Genomic DNA, 21310 nt, shown 5'->3' with positions numbered 1-21310 from the left:
TGACATCACCAACCCTTCATATTCATGAGAACACAGTCTATCCATTCACTAGAGGCCAGTGACATCACGACCGTTCATATTCATGAGAAAGCATTCTATCCATTCACTAGAGACCAGTGACATCACCAACCCTTAATATTCATGAGAACACAGTCTATCCATTCACTAGAGACCAGTGACATCACGACCGTTCATATTCATGAGAACGCATTCTATCCATTCACTAGAGACCAGTGACATCACGAACGTTCATATTCATGAGAACGCATTCTATCCATTCACTAGAGACCAGTGACATCACGACCGTTCATATTCATGAGAACGCATTCTATCCATTCACTAGAGACCAGTGACATCACCAACCCTTCATATTCATGAGAACACAGTCTATCCATTCACTAGAGACCAGTGACATCACGACCGTTCATATTCATGAGAACGCATTCTATCCATTCACTAGAGACCAGTGACATCACAACCGTTCATATTCATGAGAACGCATTCTATCCATTCACTAGAGACCAGTGACATCACCAACCCTTCATATTCATGAGAACACAGTCTATCCATTCACTAGAGACCAGTGACATCACGACCGTTCATATTCATGAGAACGCATTCTATCCATTCACTAGAGACTAGTGACATCACGACCGTTCATATTCATGAGAACACAGCCTATCCATTCATTAGAGACCAGTGACATCACTAATGCCTTCATATTCATGACAACACATCCTATCTATTCATAATTGATTTAAAGACTGAATCTTGACTTACTATGCACTATAACGATATCCAATATATAATCAGAATGCCAGTATCTGATATTATACAGCCTTTTGTAATGCTCTAAATAATAGTCTACCGTATATACTGTATGCATTAATGTATCTGTCTCAAATCTTTGCTTCTGTTACCCAGAAAGGAGGAGGCACGTTGATCAATAATATGAAGAACAAAACACATCCTACTGTCAGGAACATGCTAAAATATGTAAGAACCTTCCTCATTTAATTGGGGTTCATTTCAGTCCTGGACTTAGTATGGAATCATTTAGCCTTTTCTGCGTATAGAACAATAACCTTATTTTAAAACATTTCACAACATGTAAAAGTGAACCTGTTAACCTTTTGAGGTGTTTAAGAGTCAAAGTCCTGGCTAACAGCAGATATGACACGATGCCTGCTATCACCTTTGTTGCCCAGAAAAGCCTCTCTTTGGTCTGTAGGTGGGAGCAGGTTCCCCTCTGTCCTGGAGGTGGCACTGTGCCATTATTACAGATGAAGTGGAGACCTTTAGGGGAATTGTTCCCTCATGGACTCTGTCAGTCTCTCAGAGAGGTCAACTGTCTGACTGGATGCTGTAATCTCTGATCACAGGCAGCCATCTTGGTGTGGGACCCTGTATAATAGGTGACCCATGTCATTTGGGTGCTCTTGGAGTGAGTAGTAGGTAATGATATTAGAATTTCCACCTTGGCCAATCAGAGGAAACCTTGTATTCATTGATAAAAATACAAGGCTCCTCCTGATTGGCTGAGAAGCACTCAGCCAGACATTTTTTATTCTAGCAGCAGACAAAAAAATGCCCATACTGGTGCCAAAACACAGCTATTGCTACTAGGGTATATTACAGAACACACAACAGCGGCATCAAAATGTAATGGAAATAGTTTGTTAGGACCAGCTTGGCACACACAAACTATTTATAGTGTTTGAAAAGCTGGAATTCTAATTTAAATGAATAATAACAGAAAAGAAATGCAGACAGTAAAAATTGTGGTGTCCCCTAATATTGATGGTCAGTTTAGAAGTGCCCTCTTGCATTGGTGGTCAGTGTAGGTAGGAGATCACTTCAGCACTGATCACTGCTCAAGGATACCTAGCATCCTCAGAAGGAACCCTAGCGGAGAAAGGCTAACAGCACCCCTCAGCCTATTCTCCCCTCAATCAGGCTCCTCCATGAGAATACAGTTAACTCTTTGTACTCCGTGGCCAACACTTCACATTGTTCACTTTGGACACAGGTCCTCATTACGCTTTAGAATACTTCTCTCACACTCTACTCAAGTTGTTCAGCATTTCTGAGCCAATACCGAGTTTGTACCGGACTCCACCAGCCCAGTTACCAGTCACCTCACTCCCAGTGGCATCCACTTTGATACTAGGAAGCTGAACTCGCCTACATATTCAGAGATTATTAACCCAAGAGGCCTCACTCCATCTTCCCGGAACTCCCAGACTGGGCTACTAGGATGTCCTGTTCCACGAATCAGACCCAGTATTAGGGTTCTGTTCCCTAGGGAAGGAGCCTAAGCTCACAAGCTCCTTCACTTCCCAGGGCATTCTGTCACCTTTGCCAAGTCACCATTTCTTAACCAGTTGGCTGCTTATAGGCACTAGACACAAGTACTGTAGTCATTGACAATGGTAATATAGCCTCATCTGAATAGCTTCACTGCACGTTAGACCTCTGTACCGTATCTTCAGGGGCGTAGCTATAGGGGTCTCAGTGACCCAACCTCATGCTCCAGGGGGCCCATGCGGCTCCCCTGTACCGAAACCCATAGTACCCAGCACAGTGCGAGAGAGCATGGGAGGGAGTGGGGCGGGAGGCAGAGAGTGAGATATGACAGTGTGGTTGTGCGGGAAAGGAGCAGACAGTAGCCCCCCTGTCCCCCTGGACAGTGACAGCATGGTCGGAGTATAGCTGGGAGATTTTCTAAAAAAAAAAAAATTTGCGATTTTTAAAAATAAACTCGATTCACGATTCGAACCGAGTTTTTTTTTTTTTGGACACCGCGCCGGTCGCAGTGTCAGCGCCGGTCTTGGGGAGCAGCAGGCAGGAGTTTTTAGGCGAGGCTGCAGCTTCGGTCTAGTCACGAGCATCTGGCCTCGCAGACTAGGCCGAAGCCGCGCCTAAAAACTCCTGCCCGCAGCTCCTCAGGACTGGCACGGTGTCAGCACCGGTCCTGGTAAAAAAAAAATCTAAAAAAATCGATTTGGTTAAATTTTGAATCGATTTGACCTCCCAACTCGATTCAAGATTTAAATCGATTTTTTCCACAGCCCAAGGTGGGAGCACGCATGAGCCAGACTGATATGCTAATTTTAACCCCGTGCCATGTCCCTGAGCCATACACCAATCAGTGGGAGGGGGAAAGAAGACCTGTCATAGGGGGAGGGGATTAAGAGACTGGAAACCCAGCCCCCTGTAACTGAACCCACTCTCTCTCCTTTCCCTGAGCCTTATACCAATCAGTGGGAGGGGTTAGGAGGACCTGTCATGGGAAGGGGAATAGAGACTGGTAACCACACCCCCCTGTCACTGAGCCTGTTCCACCCTCCTGTCCCTGAACCTTTCATTGGCCCATGGAAGGGGTAAAGAGGACCTGTCATTGGATAAGAGATTAGAGATTAGTAACCCAAAGCCCATCACTGAGCCGGCCCTGCCTTCCTGTTCCTGAGCCATACACCAGTCAATGGGAGGGGGCAGAGGACCTGTCATGGGGGAAGGAGATCCAGAGAAGGCCGACTACAAGTCCCAGAAGAGAGGGGAGGGGCAGAGGAGTCCATGAGGGTCAACAAAGTAGTATTAATTACACCTGACCACCTACTTTGACTGACCTAAGTCCTACTGCCCCCTAGATAAAATAACAAAAATAAAAACTACTGACACCAGTGGCAGAACTGCCAGAGTAGAAAAGGTCGCCCTTGTGACTGGGCCCTGGCGTTTTGCCACTGTGGGGCAGCCTCAAGACAGCAGGAAGGGGGCCACTGCAGAACATGTGAAAGGGGACTGCTATGGGACTGTAATAAAGGGCCCTGTGACAGGAGTAAAGGGCCTCTGGATCAGTGGGAAGGGCCCCAGCCGGGAGTCAGGGGGGCCTGTCATGGTTTCTGTCATGGTTTCTTGCACCAGGGCGCTGAAGGTTCGAGTTACCTCTGCGTATCTTCATTAACTCATCTCCGTCCCCTCTCAAGCCCTGTTCTTTAGATACTCTAAGCATGCACCCTTTAGTGGCAAGGCCAATGAATTAACAGCAAAGTTGTGTTTTGAAGTAGTTTAAATATAACAAATGAACAGTTCTCAAAGACATCTTCAATACACATTCCTGTACATGATCTTCTAAGTGCTCCTGGTGCTCCTTTTGCCCCATGAGATAGTCATGCCTTAAACAGGTGAGTAAGTCTTTAGTCCATTAGTCCATTTCAGCAGCACAATTCCATATCCCTGGAACCCCAACTGGGCTCCTGCAAGGGGTGGTTAATCAGCAGAGTGGCCATTACATCCTAGCTCAGCTCCTGTTCACTTCCCATGCATAGAGCAATGGACCTTTTATCTAAAGGCAGTTCCCCTTTTAACTGTCTTACCCAGCAGAGGTCAGCACCTTTTAAAAAGCCCAGGAAAACCTGGCCAACAGAGTTAACCCTTGCCTCTCAGGTACCACCACCTCTTCTGGGCAACATTAAAAAGAATCTCCAGTTTCCTGTGTAAAAATTGAAAGTCAGCAGCTACAAAAACTGTAGCTGCTGGCTTTTAACAAACAGCTACTCACCTGTCCCACGATCCAGCACCATCCTCACCCGGGCTAGTTCTTCACTAGTCTTCGGGTTCCTAGCACCGGCATCTTAACTGTGGGCACCCTGCTGTGACAGCTTGGGGTTGTGCATTGTGAATGGTCCTGCAGTCTTTTGGAACCTGTGATAGGTCCCAGAAGACTGTGAGGAGGGAGGGGGGAGTCTAGGCAATCGGAGTGGAAGTGAGAGTGGGTACCTGTCAAAATAAGGTACCCATTCCCCACCCCTCCACCTCCAAAAGTGCCATTCTTGAAAAAGGAGGGGGGGGGAAGCCTTGAAGCGTTGTTCTGATATAACTAAGTAGTGCACAAAACACAGCAGTTTAAATAGAAAGTACAACCCAACCAGGAAAAAACAATTAACACAGCAATACCTTATTAAGCACTTGTTTATATACTGTTGACTCAGCATACTACCCTGACTCGGTGGGGTCAGTTTTCTCCACCACATCTGTGGAAACTCATATTTTCACTCCTTTGCATTAGTATCAAATTAAATTGGGAATAACCAGGACACATGTTAGGAATAAGGGAAAAATCAGGTGCCTGCTTACTTCAAACCTTCTGACTATGCTATTTTTCAGGCAGTCTTGGTTTCCAAGAAGAAAGTTACAAGAAATGAGTGCAGATTTGTCTTAATATGTGGTGGGCAGAATTTCGATGGGCCAGAGGAGGCACCTACACTACATCTCTTTCTTTTACCTTGCTTTGGTGTGTTTGGAGGTGTCATATTTGGTCTGATTTCATTCTAGGCAAAGGGTCAAGCCAAGACTGGTCTTCAGGGAATGAAGAGACGCATTAAACACAAGGTAAGAATTCAGTGGTCAGTTGGTCAGTGATCGATTCCTTTAAGCTCCCTATGCCTTCCAATCTTGTGCGCTTCTCCTTTTCTCCATTTGGTAGGTTCTGAAGGTTATGTTTATAATGACACAGCAGGGTTAGTGGAATCCTCTCCTTGGGCAGGAATGGCATACAATAGCCTCCTAAACCATTTATTGGGTCACTTTTTCTTTTTTTTTTTTTTCTGCTGTGTATGTCCATTCGGAGGGTTTCCTCTCCTGTTAATGCAACACAATGTCAATGGAAATTTCCCCAAATTTGAAGGAAATGTGCCTTTGATAGATGCTACTGAAACGGGTGTCATCATTGTAATAGTTTCCCTTTAGTACTGTTCTGGTAAAAACTGTAATATTTTGGCTGTCCTTTTACTTTTTCTCTTGGTAACAATGGTCATCAGAACAAGTAACGAGGGGGAATCTCCCTGAAGGGACACAGGCAGAATTAAAAACTTGGGAAATAAATGTGATGAAATCCTTGTGATTGTATCCAAAGATGATGGACGACCATACACCCAAGTGCACCTTCCACCGTGATAATACAAAATGTTCCCCTGACCAGATATCTAGACTCCAGGTTATAGGAGCCTAGTCAAACATGCCTGATGAAGGGGTCCTTTGAGGCTCTGAAACGTTGCTCACTGCTGTAACTATGTGATCTTTATTAAAGCTCTGGACCTATTTTTGGAGATCCTTGGTGTGCTGGAGACATTTTTTAATTTTTACTTTGAATGGTTCCAGCCATTGGTCACTGCAGCACCCACTCATTTCTACAGCCACTTCAACAGGAACGTGTGCATTGGGATTAGTACGCTTAGTAAAACAGGAATTCGCACATCATGAAGGATCCATCCACTGGATACTAAGGATGATAACTTCACGGCCAACAGTGCTGGTCTTTCACTCTTTCTAATAAACATTTTATGAAAAAAAAGAGAAAATCAACACATAGTGTAAAACCGTGATGGGTTTTATTGAAAAAAACGCTGTTAAAAGTTTCCACAAGTCCACAAATTCCTACATAAAAATCTGCAGATAAATTTCAAAGTAGCGTGGTGTCGTTGAACATAGACTGCACCCTACTAGTTTCATCATACATGACGTCATCTAGGGCATCACATGACATCATGCATGACGAAACTAGTAGAGCGGAGTCTATGTTCAACTTCACCACGCTACTTTGAGCTTGATCTGCAGATTTTTATGTAGGAATTTTTATCCATGTGTTACACCTATTGGACTGGTGGAAACTTTTAACAGCGTTTTTTTCAATAAAACCATCACAGTTTTACACTATGTGGCGATTTTCTCCTTTTTTCTTAGAACATTTATGAGAGAGAGTGGAAGACCAGCACTGTTGGCCATGATGTTATCATCCTTCATACCCAGTGGATAAATCCTTCATAAAATGTGAATCCATGTTTGACTAGGTTCCTATAAAGTGGAGTCTAGATTTCTGGTAAGGGAACATCTTGTATTATCACGGTGGAAGGTGCACTTGGGTGTATGGTCGTCCATCATCTTTGAATATAATCACAAGGATTTCATCACGTTTATTTATTTATTTATTTTTATATGGACTCCTTCATGAACTTACCATTGTAACTTATGTTTGCATGTATCATCATTCACATAGCGTGGCAATTGTTGTTTTATATACTGTACATTTACCAACATCAATTGCTTCTGCTTCATTTGGTCCTGCTCTGTTTCTTTAAACCGATGGCATCTGCAACCTGGATATTATTGTTCTCAGACATAAAGGTACATGCTTTAAGAACCAGGGCCAGATTGCTGCAAAGCCAACACAGGCTGTGGCCTAAGGCAGCAGAGCTGCAAGGAGACAACCGCACAGCATGTTACTGCCTGTAATACATTCCTTCTGTTTAAGAATGCCACCCTGCCTGCCAGTACCGTCATTCTTGTTTTTTTTCTGCATGTATGTGCATTTGTTGGCACTGAAGTAGTGTGCTGTATGCTTACAGTTCACTGTGTCTGTGTACGGTGCAACTGAAATGATAGGCGATCGATTGGCTATTCTTCCAGTTGTCGGCCCTAGAAGCACTGATTCCAAACTGTCATGCTGTCTCTTTCAGCCTCTCCACCACCGATCATGGCAAGCCTTGTGTGGCTATAATGTCAGATTTAGGTAGTGAAATACTAAAGTTTGCCAGTCAACTGAGGTAGGTGAAGGCAGCAACAAAACAGATCGCTTGGGGGGAGGGCAGGATGTAGCAACCTGATGTTTAGGCAGGGTTGCTATTAAATTTATTTGCCAAGTGATAGTTGCATTGGCCAATTGCTAGGAGGTCAATTGACTTTGCCCTAATTCTGGAATTGCTGCACTTCTCTCTTCTGTCGATAGGTGGCCAGGTAGCTGGTGACATTAGATAAGACAAGGGCATTGCAAGGACAGATTAAGAATGAATGGGGTGTCTCAGCCAATGGGCAGGGATCTTCTTGGGTGCCTTGGCCTGCTGGGAGAACCTATTTATTTGGGTGGAGTCAGGTGATCGGGGTTCTGTGTCTGGGTGGACGCGTGTTGTGCTGCCCTGGGCTGCTAGGCCAGAAGCCTGAGGCCTATCCCGGGAAGATCTGGCTGCTAGGCTGGCTAAGGAGCCTATCCAGAAGCAAGAGAGAGCAGCATAGGGCTGGGACTGCGACTTTCTTTGTAACCAGAAGTAACAGTTCTGCCGGCTGGAGAACCAGTTGTGGTCGGGGGTAGAGGAGAAGCTGTCGCCACTAAGGGACCATCCACCTTATTACCGGGGACCACTGTGAGTAGCTGAAGCAAGTACCAGAGCTTTATTCTCACCAGCCGGGGACCCAGCCAGTGGAGGTGACGCTTGCAGAGCGTTATTGTGTGCTAAGCCAGGGACCAAGCAGGCCAGCGGGGTGACGCTTGAGGAGTATCTGTGAGTGCCAAGCTAGGGACCCTGCAGGGACACAGGGGTGAAGCTTGAGGAAGATACTGAGCGAGAAGATTGGAAGAGCTCAGGAGATCCAGTGGCGAGTGAATCAGGTAGTCTAGTGAAAGACTGGGAGCTCAGTTGAGTGAAGTTCTAAAATAGGAGAGTGTAGAAAAAGTGAAGAAGTTAGTTGCAACCTTTATTAGAAACTGTATGGCAAGATTGTTGCCATAGGTGACAGCGGCACTACTCATGCAGATGTGGTGTCCAGCTGGATGCCTTTCCCTGCATGGCTGTCTACCCATAGAAGTCTCTGAGTCTGCCAATTAACATTGCAACTACTAAAGGGTGTCCTGGCCCTAACCCTCTCTCCCACAGTTCTGTTTAAGAGACAATAAATCTCTTTGCATTCAAGAAGTGTCTGGCGCCCATCAATCTACCTTGCATTACACCCACAATGCCTTGTAACCCAATCTACACAGAAGGATGTCAGCTGTCCCCAACTCTGGAGATCATCATTAGGCCTCAGGAGGCCCGAGGACCTCACTACATAAATCAGCAGTTGTAGAAGGATTGAGGGAGTTAAGAAACTCTCTCAGAAAAAAGGCGGACTCTGTGGGCATAACATGAGGCAGTAATTATAGAATATCTCTTTATTACAAAATTGATTAAAATAACATATGACGACCAACAGCACCCTATTAACTGACAAGGTCAAAAGATACCCAATAGAACAGACAAATCAAATTAATCTTGCCAAAGGATCAACTTCCGAGTATGGGAAGGCATTCAGCTTTCGTATGTGACACCTGGATCTCCAACATGACCAAGGTCACTGGTAATTCTATTGGGAGTGAAATGGAGTAGATCAATTAGAACACAATGCAGGAGGGGAAGGGGCCACAAAACCAGCCACTAGAATTCATATGTGGATATCAGGAAACAGTATAGATACCCCTCAAAAGTACAGCTTTCTTTTTCATGTACTCGCCAAATAGGATTACCAATCATCAGAAACAGAAAAGCCTTTCAACAATATACCGGGTATCCCTCGTTTTGGGGCTTACTAGTAGAGCCAAACCCAGAACCCTGAATGGAGTAGAGGCACCTCACCTTATAGGGCCGGATAGTACAGGTGTCCCCGCTGGTTAATAATAATAATAAATCAGCAGTTGTTCTCAGCCTGCACTGGCAAACAACAGCTCTGGGTTTCCTTTAGTTGAGGAACCAATCAGGGTGGTTTCCAATAATGTGATCACCATGACTGCCAATTTATTGTGATCACGAGTAGGGTGGAGTTGTATTCACATTAAATAAGCTCTTCAGCCTGCATGGCACTGCTGCCTGAAGGTGGCAGTGTGCTTCATTTTAATACTGTAATTGGCACATTTTTACATTTAATATGAATTCTGAGCAGGGCATTTATTAAAAGCAACCTACGTAAATTAATACAATGGAATTTTACTCTTTTATATGCTGTACAGATGTCTATACATGTATAAGCGTAAGCACTTTATGGACCAATTCATGCATCTTTATGCAGGATCTTTGTGCAAATATTTGCCAGAAAGATTTGCATCTGCAATCTGCATCAATGATCGGTATTTCATTATGGGCATATGCATGAGCCCTAATGGTGCAGCCATGTTTTATCTGACAGTTATATTGATCTGTATCCTGCAGGACCAGATCCAACGTATGGGCTCCTTCAAAGCGGATGGATCTCCAACGCAAAACCATGACAGACTGCAGCACCGGCTGCCAATCACACAGCACTTTGGACAGGTAAAAAAATTTAAGTCTTGTTCTTTTTGAGGTTTGATATTTCTCCTAATGCATGCCTTCTCAGTCACCAATTTAACACTTCAAATAAAGATATTTAAAGCTGACCCTTCAGTCTTGCACAGTTGTACAACCTCCTCTCATGTACTGAAATAGCTTTCTCTGATCATTTCACGGCACGCTGGGAATTTCTTGCAATGTGCATTAGAAGCTGCAGCAAGTCAAATAGAGCCCACCTTATTTCCTGGCAAAAGGACTTCCAACACTATAAAATGGAAAATTGTATACTCACTTTTCCATAATTTTCCTTTCCTGATGCATCTTCATGGTAGCGCACTGGGTTGTGACTCCGCCTCCACAACCTGACAAGATTGGTTAACTATAAATTTTCAAGAGAGACACCCCGCTTCATTCTCTGTATCTATCTTCTAAAAACAGGCGGGCTTCTGTGTGCTGCCATGAAGATGTGTCAGGAAAGGAAAGTTACAGAAAGGTGAGTATACAATTTTCTATTTTCCTGACGCCTTCATGGCAGCACACACTGGGAAATAGCTCACCATTCGGGTGGGTGCAAGAAAATAATGTTTATTCCTTATAATGCTGTAGAATTTGCTCTAACAATGGTTCTCCCAAAGTCTGCCGTTGTCAACTGGGCAGAGTCTATTCTATAGAGCTTAACCCCTTATTAATACCTGATTGGAGAAACTCCAAAATTTGCGGGGGTTCTGGTGATACTGGATTCCAATTTCTTTGTTGGGTCATACAACAGAATCTTCCCCATATTTGCGTGTACGTGCTGTTAGTGTTTTTTCTGGCCAGTAAAAGTGTTGAAATCACCTCTTGGAAAAACAGCCTTGCTCTAGCAGCCTATTCCTTTCAACCTCTATGCCATCAAGTGTAACTTCTCCGGAGCTGGATGCAGGAATTGACCCTGGGATAGGAGGTCCGATGTTACCGGGAGAGCCAGTGGCTGCTGCAGGTTGAGTTGTAATAAGGTTGTGAACCAAGGCCTCCTTGGCCAGAAAGGAATTACTGCTATTACCGTAGCAGATGATCTCCTGAGCCTAGATAGGAACCTTGCGATTAGGGGAATTGGTGGGAATATGTATCCTAGTTTGAAATTTCAAGGATGGATCAGGCAGTCTATTCCCTCGGCCGACGGGAAAGTTGCTCTCGACAGGAATCCTTGACATTTGGTGTTCACAGGTGTGGCTGCCAAGTCGATCTCTGGCATTCCCCAAGTCTCTGTCAGAAGAGAAAAGGCCTGATGGCTCAACGACCATTCGTTGTTCGAGAGAAGTTCTCTGCTTAGGTGGTCGGCCAACAAGTTTTGCATTGCCGGGACATACACTGCCCTCAGGTCGGTCAGATGTATTTGTGCCCAGTCCAAGATGGGGCGAACTTCCTCCATTAGTGTGCGGCTCCTGGTACCTCCTTATTTTTGGACATAAGCTACCGCAACTCTGTTGTCCATGCGAATCAGAATCAGTACGCTCTTCCCCCTCAGAAATGGTGCAAATGCTATGAGAGCCTGAAAGGCTGATCTGAGCGAGCTCCAATACATTTGAAACCACACCGTTTGCTTGAAACTGCCATTGACCGTGAGCTGCTTGATCTCGATAATGAACTCCCCATCCCTCCTGACTGGCATCCGACGTGACTACTTCCGGCTCTGGAGGGACTAAAGGTCTGTGCCTACTGAGGTTGCTCAAATGCGTCCACCCATCTGTGGACGGAAATTGTCTGAAGCATTGATGCGCCATCCCACTGCCTCAGAAAAGAGTTTTGCAGCATTCTCATGTGCCATTGAGACCATTGAATCATGGGCAGAGTCACAGACATGGCTCTCAGGATGCTCGTACAAACTCTGGCTGGCAAATGTCTCGCTGAGATTAATTTCTGCATATTCTGAACTAGAGGCATCACTTTCTCTTGAGGGAGCTGTGCTTTGTTTAGTTTGGTATTCAGTTCTGCCCCTAGGAATATCATATTCTGTGTGGGCTGTAGTTTGCTCTTTTGCCATTTGACTAACCAGCCAAAGTTCTCAAGGGGTTGTTAGCAAAATTTTCCGGTGCTGTAACAAGGTCTCCCGACTTTCCGCTAAAAACAGTATGTCGTCCAGATAGTAGTGTCTTCTTAGTCCTTTCTCCCTGAGGAATGCAATGACAGGTAGAAGAACTTTGGTAAAGGTTCTGGGGGGCGAAGAGATGCCAAATGGTAGGCACTGGAATTTAAAGTGATGGTGGCCGATTGAGAAACGCAGACATTTTTGAAAAGCAGGATATATCAGAATGTGTAGATAAGTGTCCGACAAATCTACGGACAGCATCCAATCTTTTAGGTTCACTGCTAACAGTATGGACTGGAGGCTTTCCATCTTGAAGGTTTCTATCTTGATATTTTTGTTGTTGTTCCTTAAATCCAGTACTGGTCATAAATCCCCTGTTTTTTTTTTTTTTACTAGAAATAAGGGGGAATATAATCCTCTTCCTTTTTGACATGAGGATACTTCCAGGATAGCTCTCTTTTGTTTTAGCTCTGTTACATACTTAAGTAGCATTCTCCTCTTGTCTGAAGAAGACGGGAGTCTGGTTGGCTGAAAGTGTTTTTTGGGTATTCTGCCTATGAACCTCCACCTATGACCGAACTTGATTGTGGAAAGGGTCCAGGAATCTTTGATGTGATCCGTACATACTTGTACAAATTTCTTGAGACTGGCGCCCACCTTTACAGGATGGGCAGGCGCACCCTCAAAAGGACTTCTTCTGCTCTTTGGACGGATGGTCTTGGGTTTCTGCATTCTCAGTAAAGATGACTGTGTATTTCTCCAGTTTCTTTTAAATTCCCCTACTGGTCTATAGGATTTTGCCTCCCTGTACCTTTCAGAAAAATTGCATCTATAAGAAGGACCCTTCTGGGTTTTTGGTCTTCTGTCGGAGGGAATCAAGCCTGACTTGCCTCCTGTTACTTTGGAAAAGGCTGAGTCCAATTTTCGACCGAAGAGATTAGTGCCGTCATATGGAATTTTGCACCAATTTGTTTTTAATTCGCCTTTGGCTACCCATGGTTTTAGCCATAAACCTCTTCTTGCCACTGAGGCCTCTGCTACAAAGTCACCTGCCAATTTGAGTTCCTGGAGAGAGGTAATTATCTTCTCCTGGTCTGCTCCTTCCTGGAATTATTTTTCTATATTAGTAACCCATCTGGAGATAGCTCTGCCTACCGATGCCATGGTGACTGCTGGCCTACAGGCGCCTCCCGCCGTGGAATATGCTTTTTCTAATTCCAAATCAATCTTCCAATCTAACATGTCCCGGAAAGGAAACTGCGTCCTCGATGGGCAGGGTGACATGTCTGGCAAGCAGCATTAAAGAAGCATAAACTACTGGAGCGTTAATTAGGAGTTGACCCTAGGTTCTTTCAAGGGGTACATTTTCGCTAGCCTGTTATTAAGGCTGGATCTTTTGTCAGATCTCTCCCATTCGTCCTTAATAAGATCTTCTAGCTCTTCAATGAAGGGAAAGGTCTCTGGTTCCCTTTTTAAATTCGGGAAGTATTTTCAATTTTTCGGAGGAGCTTCCTTAGGTTCCTCCCAACCTATAGCCTCTTTGACTGATTTTGCAAAGGGTTCTACTAAGGTGAAGTCAAATCCGGCTGACACTTTCGGATCCTCATTCTCGGAAGGAGATTCTGGCTCCAATGCATGAAGGGGAGCTGCTGATGATGTGCTTGGAGCTGGCCTACCTGACACAGGTGCTGTTGTCTCCATTATGGATTCCCATACTGACTCCCTGATGACCTCAGTGACTTCTCTGGCGTCTGATTCCTTTTCCTTTGTAGCTTCATTGAAGCATGTGCGGCGGGCCAACTTATCTGGCAAGGCTGGAGCACCGCACACCCAGCAAGCATTTGCTGCAGGTCAGGTATGGTGACGCCGATTGTGGTGTGATGAGGGTGACCTCCTATGGCGTGATCGGCTATGGCGAGAGCGGCTATGACGTGAGTGGCAATGATGAGATGAGGATCTTTATCGACTTCTGCGGGATCTTCTGCTTGAGGCATGGCTTGGTGGGTCCTTACGCCTGGAGTTTGCCGATCTTGACCTGGTAGGGCTGCCAGAAATTGCAGCGTTAGTGGCTGTGCTCTCTTGAGGGTGGTCTGCGTGGGCAGTGGTCTCCATGAGCGGTGCAGAGAGAGAGAAAGGGCAGCCTGAAAATAGTGTAAAAGAACACTTGTGCATGAGACAGGTATGCAATTCAGTAATTATATACAGGGAGAGATCATTTGAGGTTAAAGTACCTGGATAAAAAACAGCAGCCTTCTGTGCAGTGCAGTGACCAGAGAATCACTGACAGATAATCCTGGGCTTTTAAACCTGTCGCCGCCGTTGCGGCCGAAGTGACGCTCTCGTGCATGCACAGAAGCAGCCAGGTCATACCCGCGCCATCTTGGAACAGGACACAAGGCTCTGACTGGCCACATCACCTTCTCCTGCACATGCGCAAAGCGAGGAGAGAGACGCGGCGGCCATGACAGCGCCCGGCGCTAGGAGGACAACAAGGCTCAGTGAGCCCGATGGGAAAGAAAAGGTAAAAGAGATAGTACCTGTGCCAAAAAATGAAGATAGGAGACCACTGCGATAATTGAAGCTTCTTTAAACCTTACTAATGCCAGAAATTCCTTTCAGATGCCCCTGAGACCACTAGATCGGGGCTCCCTCCATAGAAGCTCCTTTAGAGACTGTACAGGAGGGACTTCCAAACAGGAGAGGCTTGAACCTGCTGGGGCGCTTGCGGTAAGAGGCCTGCGATGTCCATCCAATCTTGTCAGATGAGGATAAAAAAAGAGAATGAAGCGGGGTGTCTCTCTTGAAAATTTATACTTAACCAATCCTGTCAGGTTGTGGAGGTGGAGTCACAACCCAGTGTGTGCTGCCATGAAGGTGTCAGGAAAGTCCTTTTCCCACCAGCCTGACTGTCCCTGGCTCAATGTATTTTGGTTCATTCAATCATAGAGTCTCAGCATTATGCGTGTTATCTAGAGTGGTCTGCATGCAAATGCATTCTGTGTAGGAATGTCCACTCCTCCAGACACCAATCAAGTGGCCATATTTAGGCAATGATGTACCCTGCTTCATTCTTCATGGCCAAGGATTCCTAGCCATGTAAAGTAAATAGGTCAGGTGATGTCAGTGGTTGGTAGAGACATGGCGGGTGAAGGCACCCGTTGCTTCCCTAGCAACCATTGACAGCCGGAAGCTGGCGCGTTCATCTACGCCCTTAATGTTCAGCGTTTATATCCACATATAGTCAGTGTTTGGTCCAAACTTACATTGGGACCAAAAACTGAACTAGTTCCTAGTGGGTATAGAAAGAGCAGATCCTCCCACTGAACACTCAAAAAAAACTTTAGTTTTATTGAGAAAAGTAATGTCTTCTAATGTATAAATAAGGATTATGAATGATCTGAACCTACCTGGGTTCAGTCTGAGGCCAGTTTGGTGAACGTGACTAAAGTTCAGATGCTGAATCCAAACCCTATTGAAATCAATTGGAGCCAAATGTTAAAAAACAATTATGGCCATTCTCTAGGCTAACAGACAAGGGATCGCCAAAAAAAATGGCATGGAGGGGCACTGCTTTTTGAAACATGGGAGAAACCATCAGGTCTGGTATAGATTTTAAAAGGGAACCCAGCACAAACAGATCAGGTCAGCAGGCATCGTTCACTGTGATTGGCTTTGATCTGCATAACTTGATGGTGTAATTGAAAGTGGGCATTTTTTTGTGTTTTTTTTTTGTGTTTGTATTTACTTTTCACTTTTTTGAATGAGTAGGGGTACTATATAACCCTACTCATTTACATTTGGGCATTGGAGTGCTACTGTTAAGGTCCCCCCCCCCCATGTTGAGGGCATGTGGTCTGGTATGGTTCAGGAAGGGAGACACACAATTATCCACCCCCTTCTTTGCCTGCCAGGCTGCATTTTTGAATAAGGGTCTGGTGTGGAATTCTGAAGGATTTCACACTGTTTTTTTTTTTTTTGCATGGGGTTACCTCTTTAATCCATACCAGACCCAAGGGCTGATTTTTTGTTTTTTTGGGGGGTGGTCCACACTTTTTTCTTGATTTTTACATGGACGTTGGGAGGACCATGTAAACAAAGCAGATAAGGGTCTGAGATGTTAAAAAAAAAAAAAAGTGTGTGGCTTCCCCTATAAATACATACCAGACCCTTATCTTTGATGAGGGTCTGGTATGGATGTCAAGGGGGACAAACAAAACAAAACCAAAAAACAGGGTGGGTCTAGCCAACATCTATACAAATCATACCTGTCTTTGCCCTATATGTGTTGATGTAGGCTTTGCAGGCACTCTAATAATGACTGCTAAGCGGGTAGACCTGTCTACATGACTAAGCTCCAGGGGGTGGAGCAAAACACATTGGGGGCGTGGCCTGGTTGGAGCCAGGCTGAGGTTGTCACTCTGGCATTCTGATACTACTGCGGAACGGGATGGATGTGCAGCTTTAGGGATTACCTCCTCCCTTTCCCTTGCACCTGATCAGGCCCAGTGTTGTAATAAGAGAAGCTGCAATCGCAGAAGGTTTTTGCGCATGTATTTAAAGTGGAACCCCAGATATACATAAAATACCTATCAATGTCCTCAACTCCCAGCTAATGTAGCAAAATGCTTGCAATACAGAGGATGACTTACCAAAATTCATAGTCCCTTGGTGGCCAACAATCATCTGTTGCTCTGCTCTCCAGCAGTGGAACTCTTGTATGGACAATCTTACATCATCACATAAAATTCAGAACCCATCTGGTCTCCTAATAAAATGGGCATTATTTCATTATTTTCTGCACCATAATAAAGTAATTTGGGGACTGGTCAAGGTCATTAATAAAATGTGGCAATTAAACCTCCCCAAATGCTTATACAGTATTAGCACAAAAATCCCCATGGGTGCAATACAGTCCCAATACATTTATTAACACAAATATATATAAAATAAAATAAAAAACGTCAAATAAAATTTAATTAAAAAAAAAAAACGTTTATTATTAATTGAATTGATTAATATTTTATTAAGACACAAAAAATTAAAACCTCTAATAAAAAGTACCAAAACCCTTGTACACAATTATCAGAAAAGTCAAAATGATTCACTTTTTTAAAAGTTATTTTACTTTTTAGAGTCACGGTTTTGAAAAAAAAGTTAATCATTTGACTTTTAAAAAACATCATTTTAGGAATAAATGTCATAATATTGAGTCGCCCCCCAAAAAAAATGTTAATATTATATGCTGACAAGCATGGCACATTCATCACGATTTTAAATGATTCATAAATGAGGTATCAAAGATAGGAAAGTACAAAAAAGACATATACTTAGTGGGGGCTGGTGCGGGAGGATTTTGGGGGGTGCGGGTGGGCCCCTCTGGGTCCGCACTCACCCTACAGGCCATGGCTTCTCTCTTGACCCGGTCTTCTTTCCGGGTTCTGGGTCTTCGGCCTCCTGTCCTGATTGTCCAGGCAGCCAAAAGCCGATTCGCTGGTATCACAGGGTGGGAGGGTTCGGGGCGCACAGCATGAAACTGGCCAATTGGGGCCTCGGGATGTGGTCACGTGCTTGTGAGGGGGGTGACGGACCTGGTAGAGACCTGTTGATCCGGCGCCCCCGCACAGTGCACGGCCACACACACACCCCTTGTGGACCGGCCGCCACTGCATATACTATGTGCTTAAAGCTGGACTTCATAATACACAAATATTGTCTAAATACAAAAGATGTGTATTCATACTTTAATCCTGGGGGGGTCTATTTATAAAACATTCATTGGATGAATGTCACACACCTGCAGGCTGCTCAAATTTGTCCATAATTTCTATAATAGATTCATTTCTAGTGGTCAAAATGTGGTATATTTTCTCAATTAAGTATTTCAGGAAACTATACCACATTTTGGCACTAGATGGAGCTTATAATCATCGAAATTTATTACAAAAATGGACAAAATTTGTGCAGTCTGGACGAATGTGTGACATTTGTTCAATGATTGTTCTATAAATAAACCCTGTGGTGTGCTTTGTGTATTTCTTCCAGATCTGTGCAGTAATCCAGTGTGAGACTTTCCCTCTGTGCAGGAGCTTCCTGTGATAAAGACCACTCACTGCTGCTCTCTCTCCTTGTGCAGGGTGACTGGTCTTGGCCCTCCTGTAGCTTTAAGCCAACAGCTTGAAGTGGGTGGAGCCTGCTGGGTCCCTCCCACAGCTCTGCCCTCTTCCCAAGTTATATACAGCACACTGATGATGTCATCACTTCTTTTACTAGGTAATATATATGGGAACTCTAGCCAGACAATACAGCCAGGTTGTTTGCATTCAGAACACATTCTTAGACTGCTGTTTGTGAAGGAGCAAAATAGCAAAAAATAATGAATTAAAAATAATAATAATAATTAAAAAAAAGTAAAAAATAGATAAAGAAATACAAATAATAAAAACACAAATGTTACAAAAATAAATGCAAATTAAATCATTTGTTTAGTCTTTTAGGATGCACAATATTAGGTCGATGAATACATCTTGTTCTGTTGCCGCTTTATACATTGACATACCAACTTGGACCCAGTCTGTCCAAACAGTATGGTAACCTGCAGGGCTGGGACAAGGGGTGGGCAGAAGGAACAGCTGCCCTGGGCACTGGATGATCTTGTCCCGGCAATGGTCAGCTGCTGACTTGGCACCATCCACAGGAAGCTTAATTCTTCAGTAAGACAAATGCCGCGTATACACGATCAGATTTTCCGGCGGGAAATGTTGGATGTGAGCTTGTTGGCGGTAAGTCCGACCGTGTGTACGCTCCATCGGACAACTGTTGTCGGACTTTCTGCCAACAAATGTTGGCTAGCAAGTTCTCAAAGTTTCCGCCAACAAATGTTTGTTGTCGGACTTTCCGATCGTGTGTACACAAGTCCGTCGGACAAAAGTCCAAAGTACAAACACGCATGCTTGGAATCAAGGACGAGCCGGAAGCGCTCGGTCTTGTAAAACTAGCGTTCGTAATGGAGATATCACATGACTATTGAACTTCCTTTTTATCGGCTCGCTGTACATCTTGTACATCACTACGTTCGTAATTGTTGGCCAACATTTGTGTGACCGTGTGTAAGTCAGGTTGGAGCCAACACCCATCGAACAAAATTCCACGGTTTTGTTGTCGGAAAGTCCGATCGTGTGTACTAGGCAAAAGAGGTTGAATCCAACACAATTTTATTTCAGCTTATTGCAGCATGAAGGATGTTGTAGCCTATTGCAGTGTAAAACTTTCTGATTGTCTTTACAGTCCCGTCCCAGAAGACCAGGGAAGAAATATTCAGAGAGCGACTCTTGGGAAAGTCAGAGGTGAGTGACAATAATAAACACCCCAGTACCAGCAATGAATGCACCAAAAATCTCATTTACGTAAGTATTCACAGCCTTTGCCATGACATTAAAATTGAGCTCAGGTGCATCCTATTTCCACTAATCATTGTTGAGATGTTTCTACAACTAGAATGAAGCTCATCTGTGATTAACTCAGTTGATTGGACATGATTTGGAAAGGCACACACCTGTCTATATAAGGTCCCACAGTTAACAGTGCATGTCAGGGCACAAACCAAGCCATTAAGTCCAAGGAATTGCCTGTAGGCCTCCGAGACCAGATTGTATCAAAACACAGATCTTGGGAAGGGTACAGAAAAATTTCTTCAGCATTGAAGGCCCCAGTGAGCACAGTGGCCTCCATCGCCTGTAAATGAAAGAAGTTTGGAACCACCAGGACTCTTTCTAGAGCGGGCCGCCTGGTCAAACTGAGCGATCGGGGAGAAGGGCCTTAGTCAGGGATGTGACCAAGAACCCGATGGTCACTCTGACAGAGCTTCAGCGTTTCTCTGTGGAGAGAGGAGAACCTTCCAGAAGAACAACCATCTCTGCAGCACTCCACCAACCAGGCCTCGATGGTGCCTTTTACTCCTACGTAAAAGGCACATGACAGCCCCCCTGGAGTTTGCTAAAAGGCGCCTCAGACCACAAGAAACAAAATTCTCTCTTCTGATGAAACAAAGATTGAACTCTTTGGCCTGAATGGCAAGCATCATGTCTGGAGGAAACCAGGCACCGATCATCACCTGGCCAATACCATCCCTACCAGTGGCGGCCCATTGTGGGCGCATGGGCGCCGCCCCTCCCATCCCTGCCACCAAATCCATCCATGCACCCAGCCCCTTTCGGGACGCCGGGTGCATGGATTCCTATGGCGGGGGTGGGAGGGGGTGGTTTCTTTTGAAGCACCTGATTAGAGCCAGAGACTCTAATAGGCTTCAAAAAAGGGTGGGCTCCCAAAATTGTGTGACCATATTGAATAAATTTTTGCTATTTTCACAGTTCCTTTAGTCCAATCAGGAGGCAGATCGTGAGACCTGTTTCCCGATTGGTCAAAGCACCAGGCGATCCTATTGGATGCCTGGTACTTAGGAAGACAAGACACGCACTGGAACGACACCTCAGCCGCTGCTGCCCGCACATGAGACACAGGACTCGAAGGAGACTGCCCGCAACCCCGCACAGAGGAGGAGACTGCCTGCAGCCCCGCACACAGGAGACACCACCCCAGCCCTGTAAGTGCCGGACCTCCCGCGGGGGGTCCCTGGATGCTGTCAGTGCCGCCGTAAGGGGGTGCTGGTTATTTGACGCCGCCCCCCAAAAAAAACACCAGCCGCCACTGATCCCTACAGTGAAGCATGGTGGTGGTAGCATCATGCTGTGGGGATGTTTTTCAACGGCAGGGACTGGGAGACTGCTCGATGAAAACCTGTTCCAGAGCACTCTGGACCTCAAACTGGGGCGAAGGTTCATCTTCCAACAGGACAATGATCCTAAGCACACAGCCAAGATAACAAAAGAGTGGCTACGGGACAACTCTGTGAATGTCCTCGAGTGGCCCAGCCAAAGCCCAGACTTGAACCCGATTGAACATCTGTGCACCGGCGCTCCCCATCCAACCTGATGGAGCTTGAGAGGTCCTGCAAGAAGAATGGGAGAAACTACCCAAAAATAGGTGTGCCAAGCTTGTAGCATCATACTCAAAAAGACTTGAGGCTGTAATTGGTGCTAAAGGTGCTTCAACAAAGTATTGAGCAAAGGCTGTGAAT

At 45.0% G+C, this 21310-nt stretch overlaps 1 protein-coding gene across 2 annotated transcripts in view; it reads left to right on the top strand.

Annotated features, from left to right (window-relative positions):
- The window catches only part of DENND1C (DENN domain containing 1C), a 105419-nt gene that overhangs the window by 74525 nt on the left and 9584 nt on the right, over positions 1–21310 (top strand). Inside the window, exons 17-21 of one of the 2 annotated variants that reach the window (XM_073622808.1) lie at positions 925–996; positions 5335–5391; positions 10011–10112; positions 14797–14904; positions 19462–19520. In XM_073622808.1, the coding sequence (XP_073478909.1) occupies positions 925–996; positions 5335–5391; positions 10011–10112; positions 14797–14904; positions 19462–19520 (398 nt within the window). The remainder of the gene's footprint in view (positions 1–924; positions 997–5334; positions 5392–10010; positions 10113–14796; positions 14905–19461; positions 19521–21310) is intronic. The other variant, XM_073622809.1, reaches the window with a different exon arrangement.

The sequence above is a fragment of the Aquarana catesbeiana genome, linkage group LG03 (genome assembly GCF_042186555.1).
Source record: "Aquarana catesbeiana isolate 2022-GZ linkage group LG03, ASM4218655v1, whole genome shotgun sequence".
NCBI classification, from domain to species: Eukaryota; Metazoa; Chordata; class Amphibia; order Anura; family Ranidae; genus Aquarana; species Aquarana catesbeiana.
This window is presented reverse-complemented; position numbering and strand designations above follow the sequence as displayed.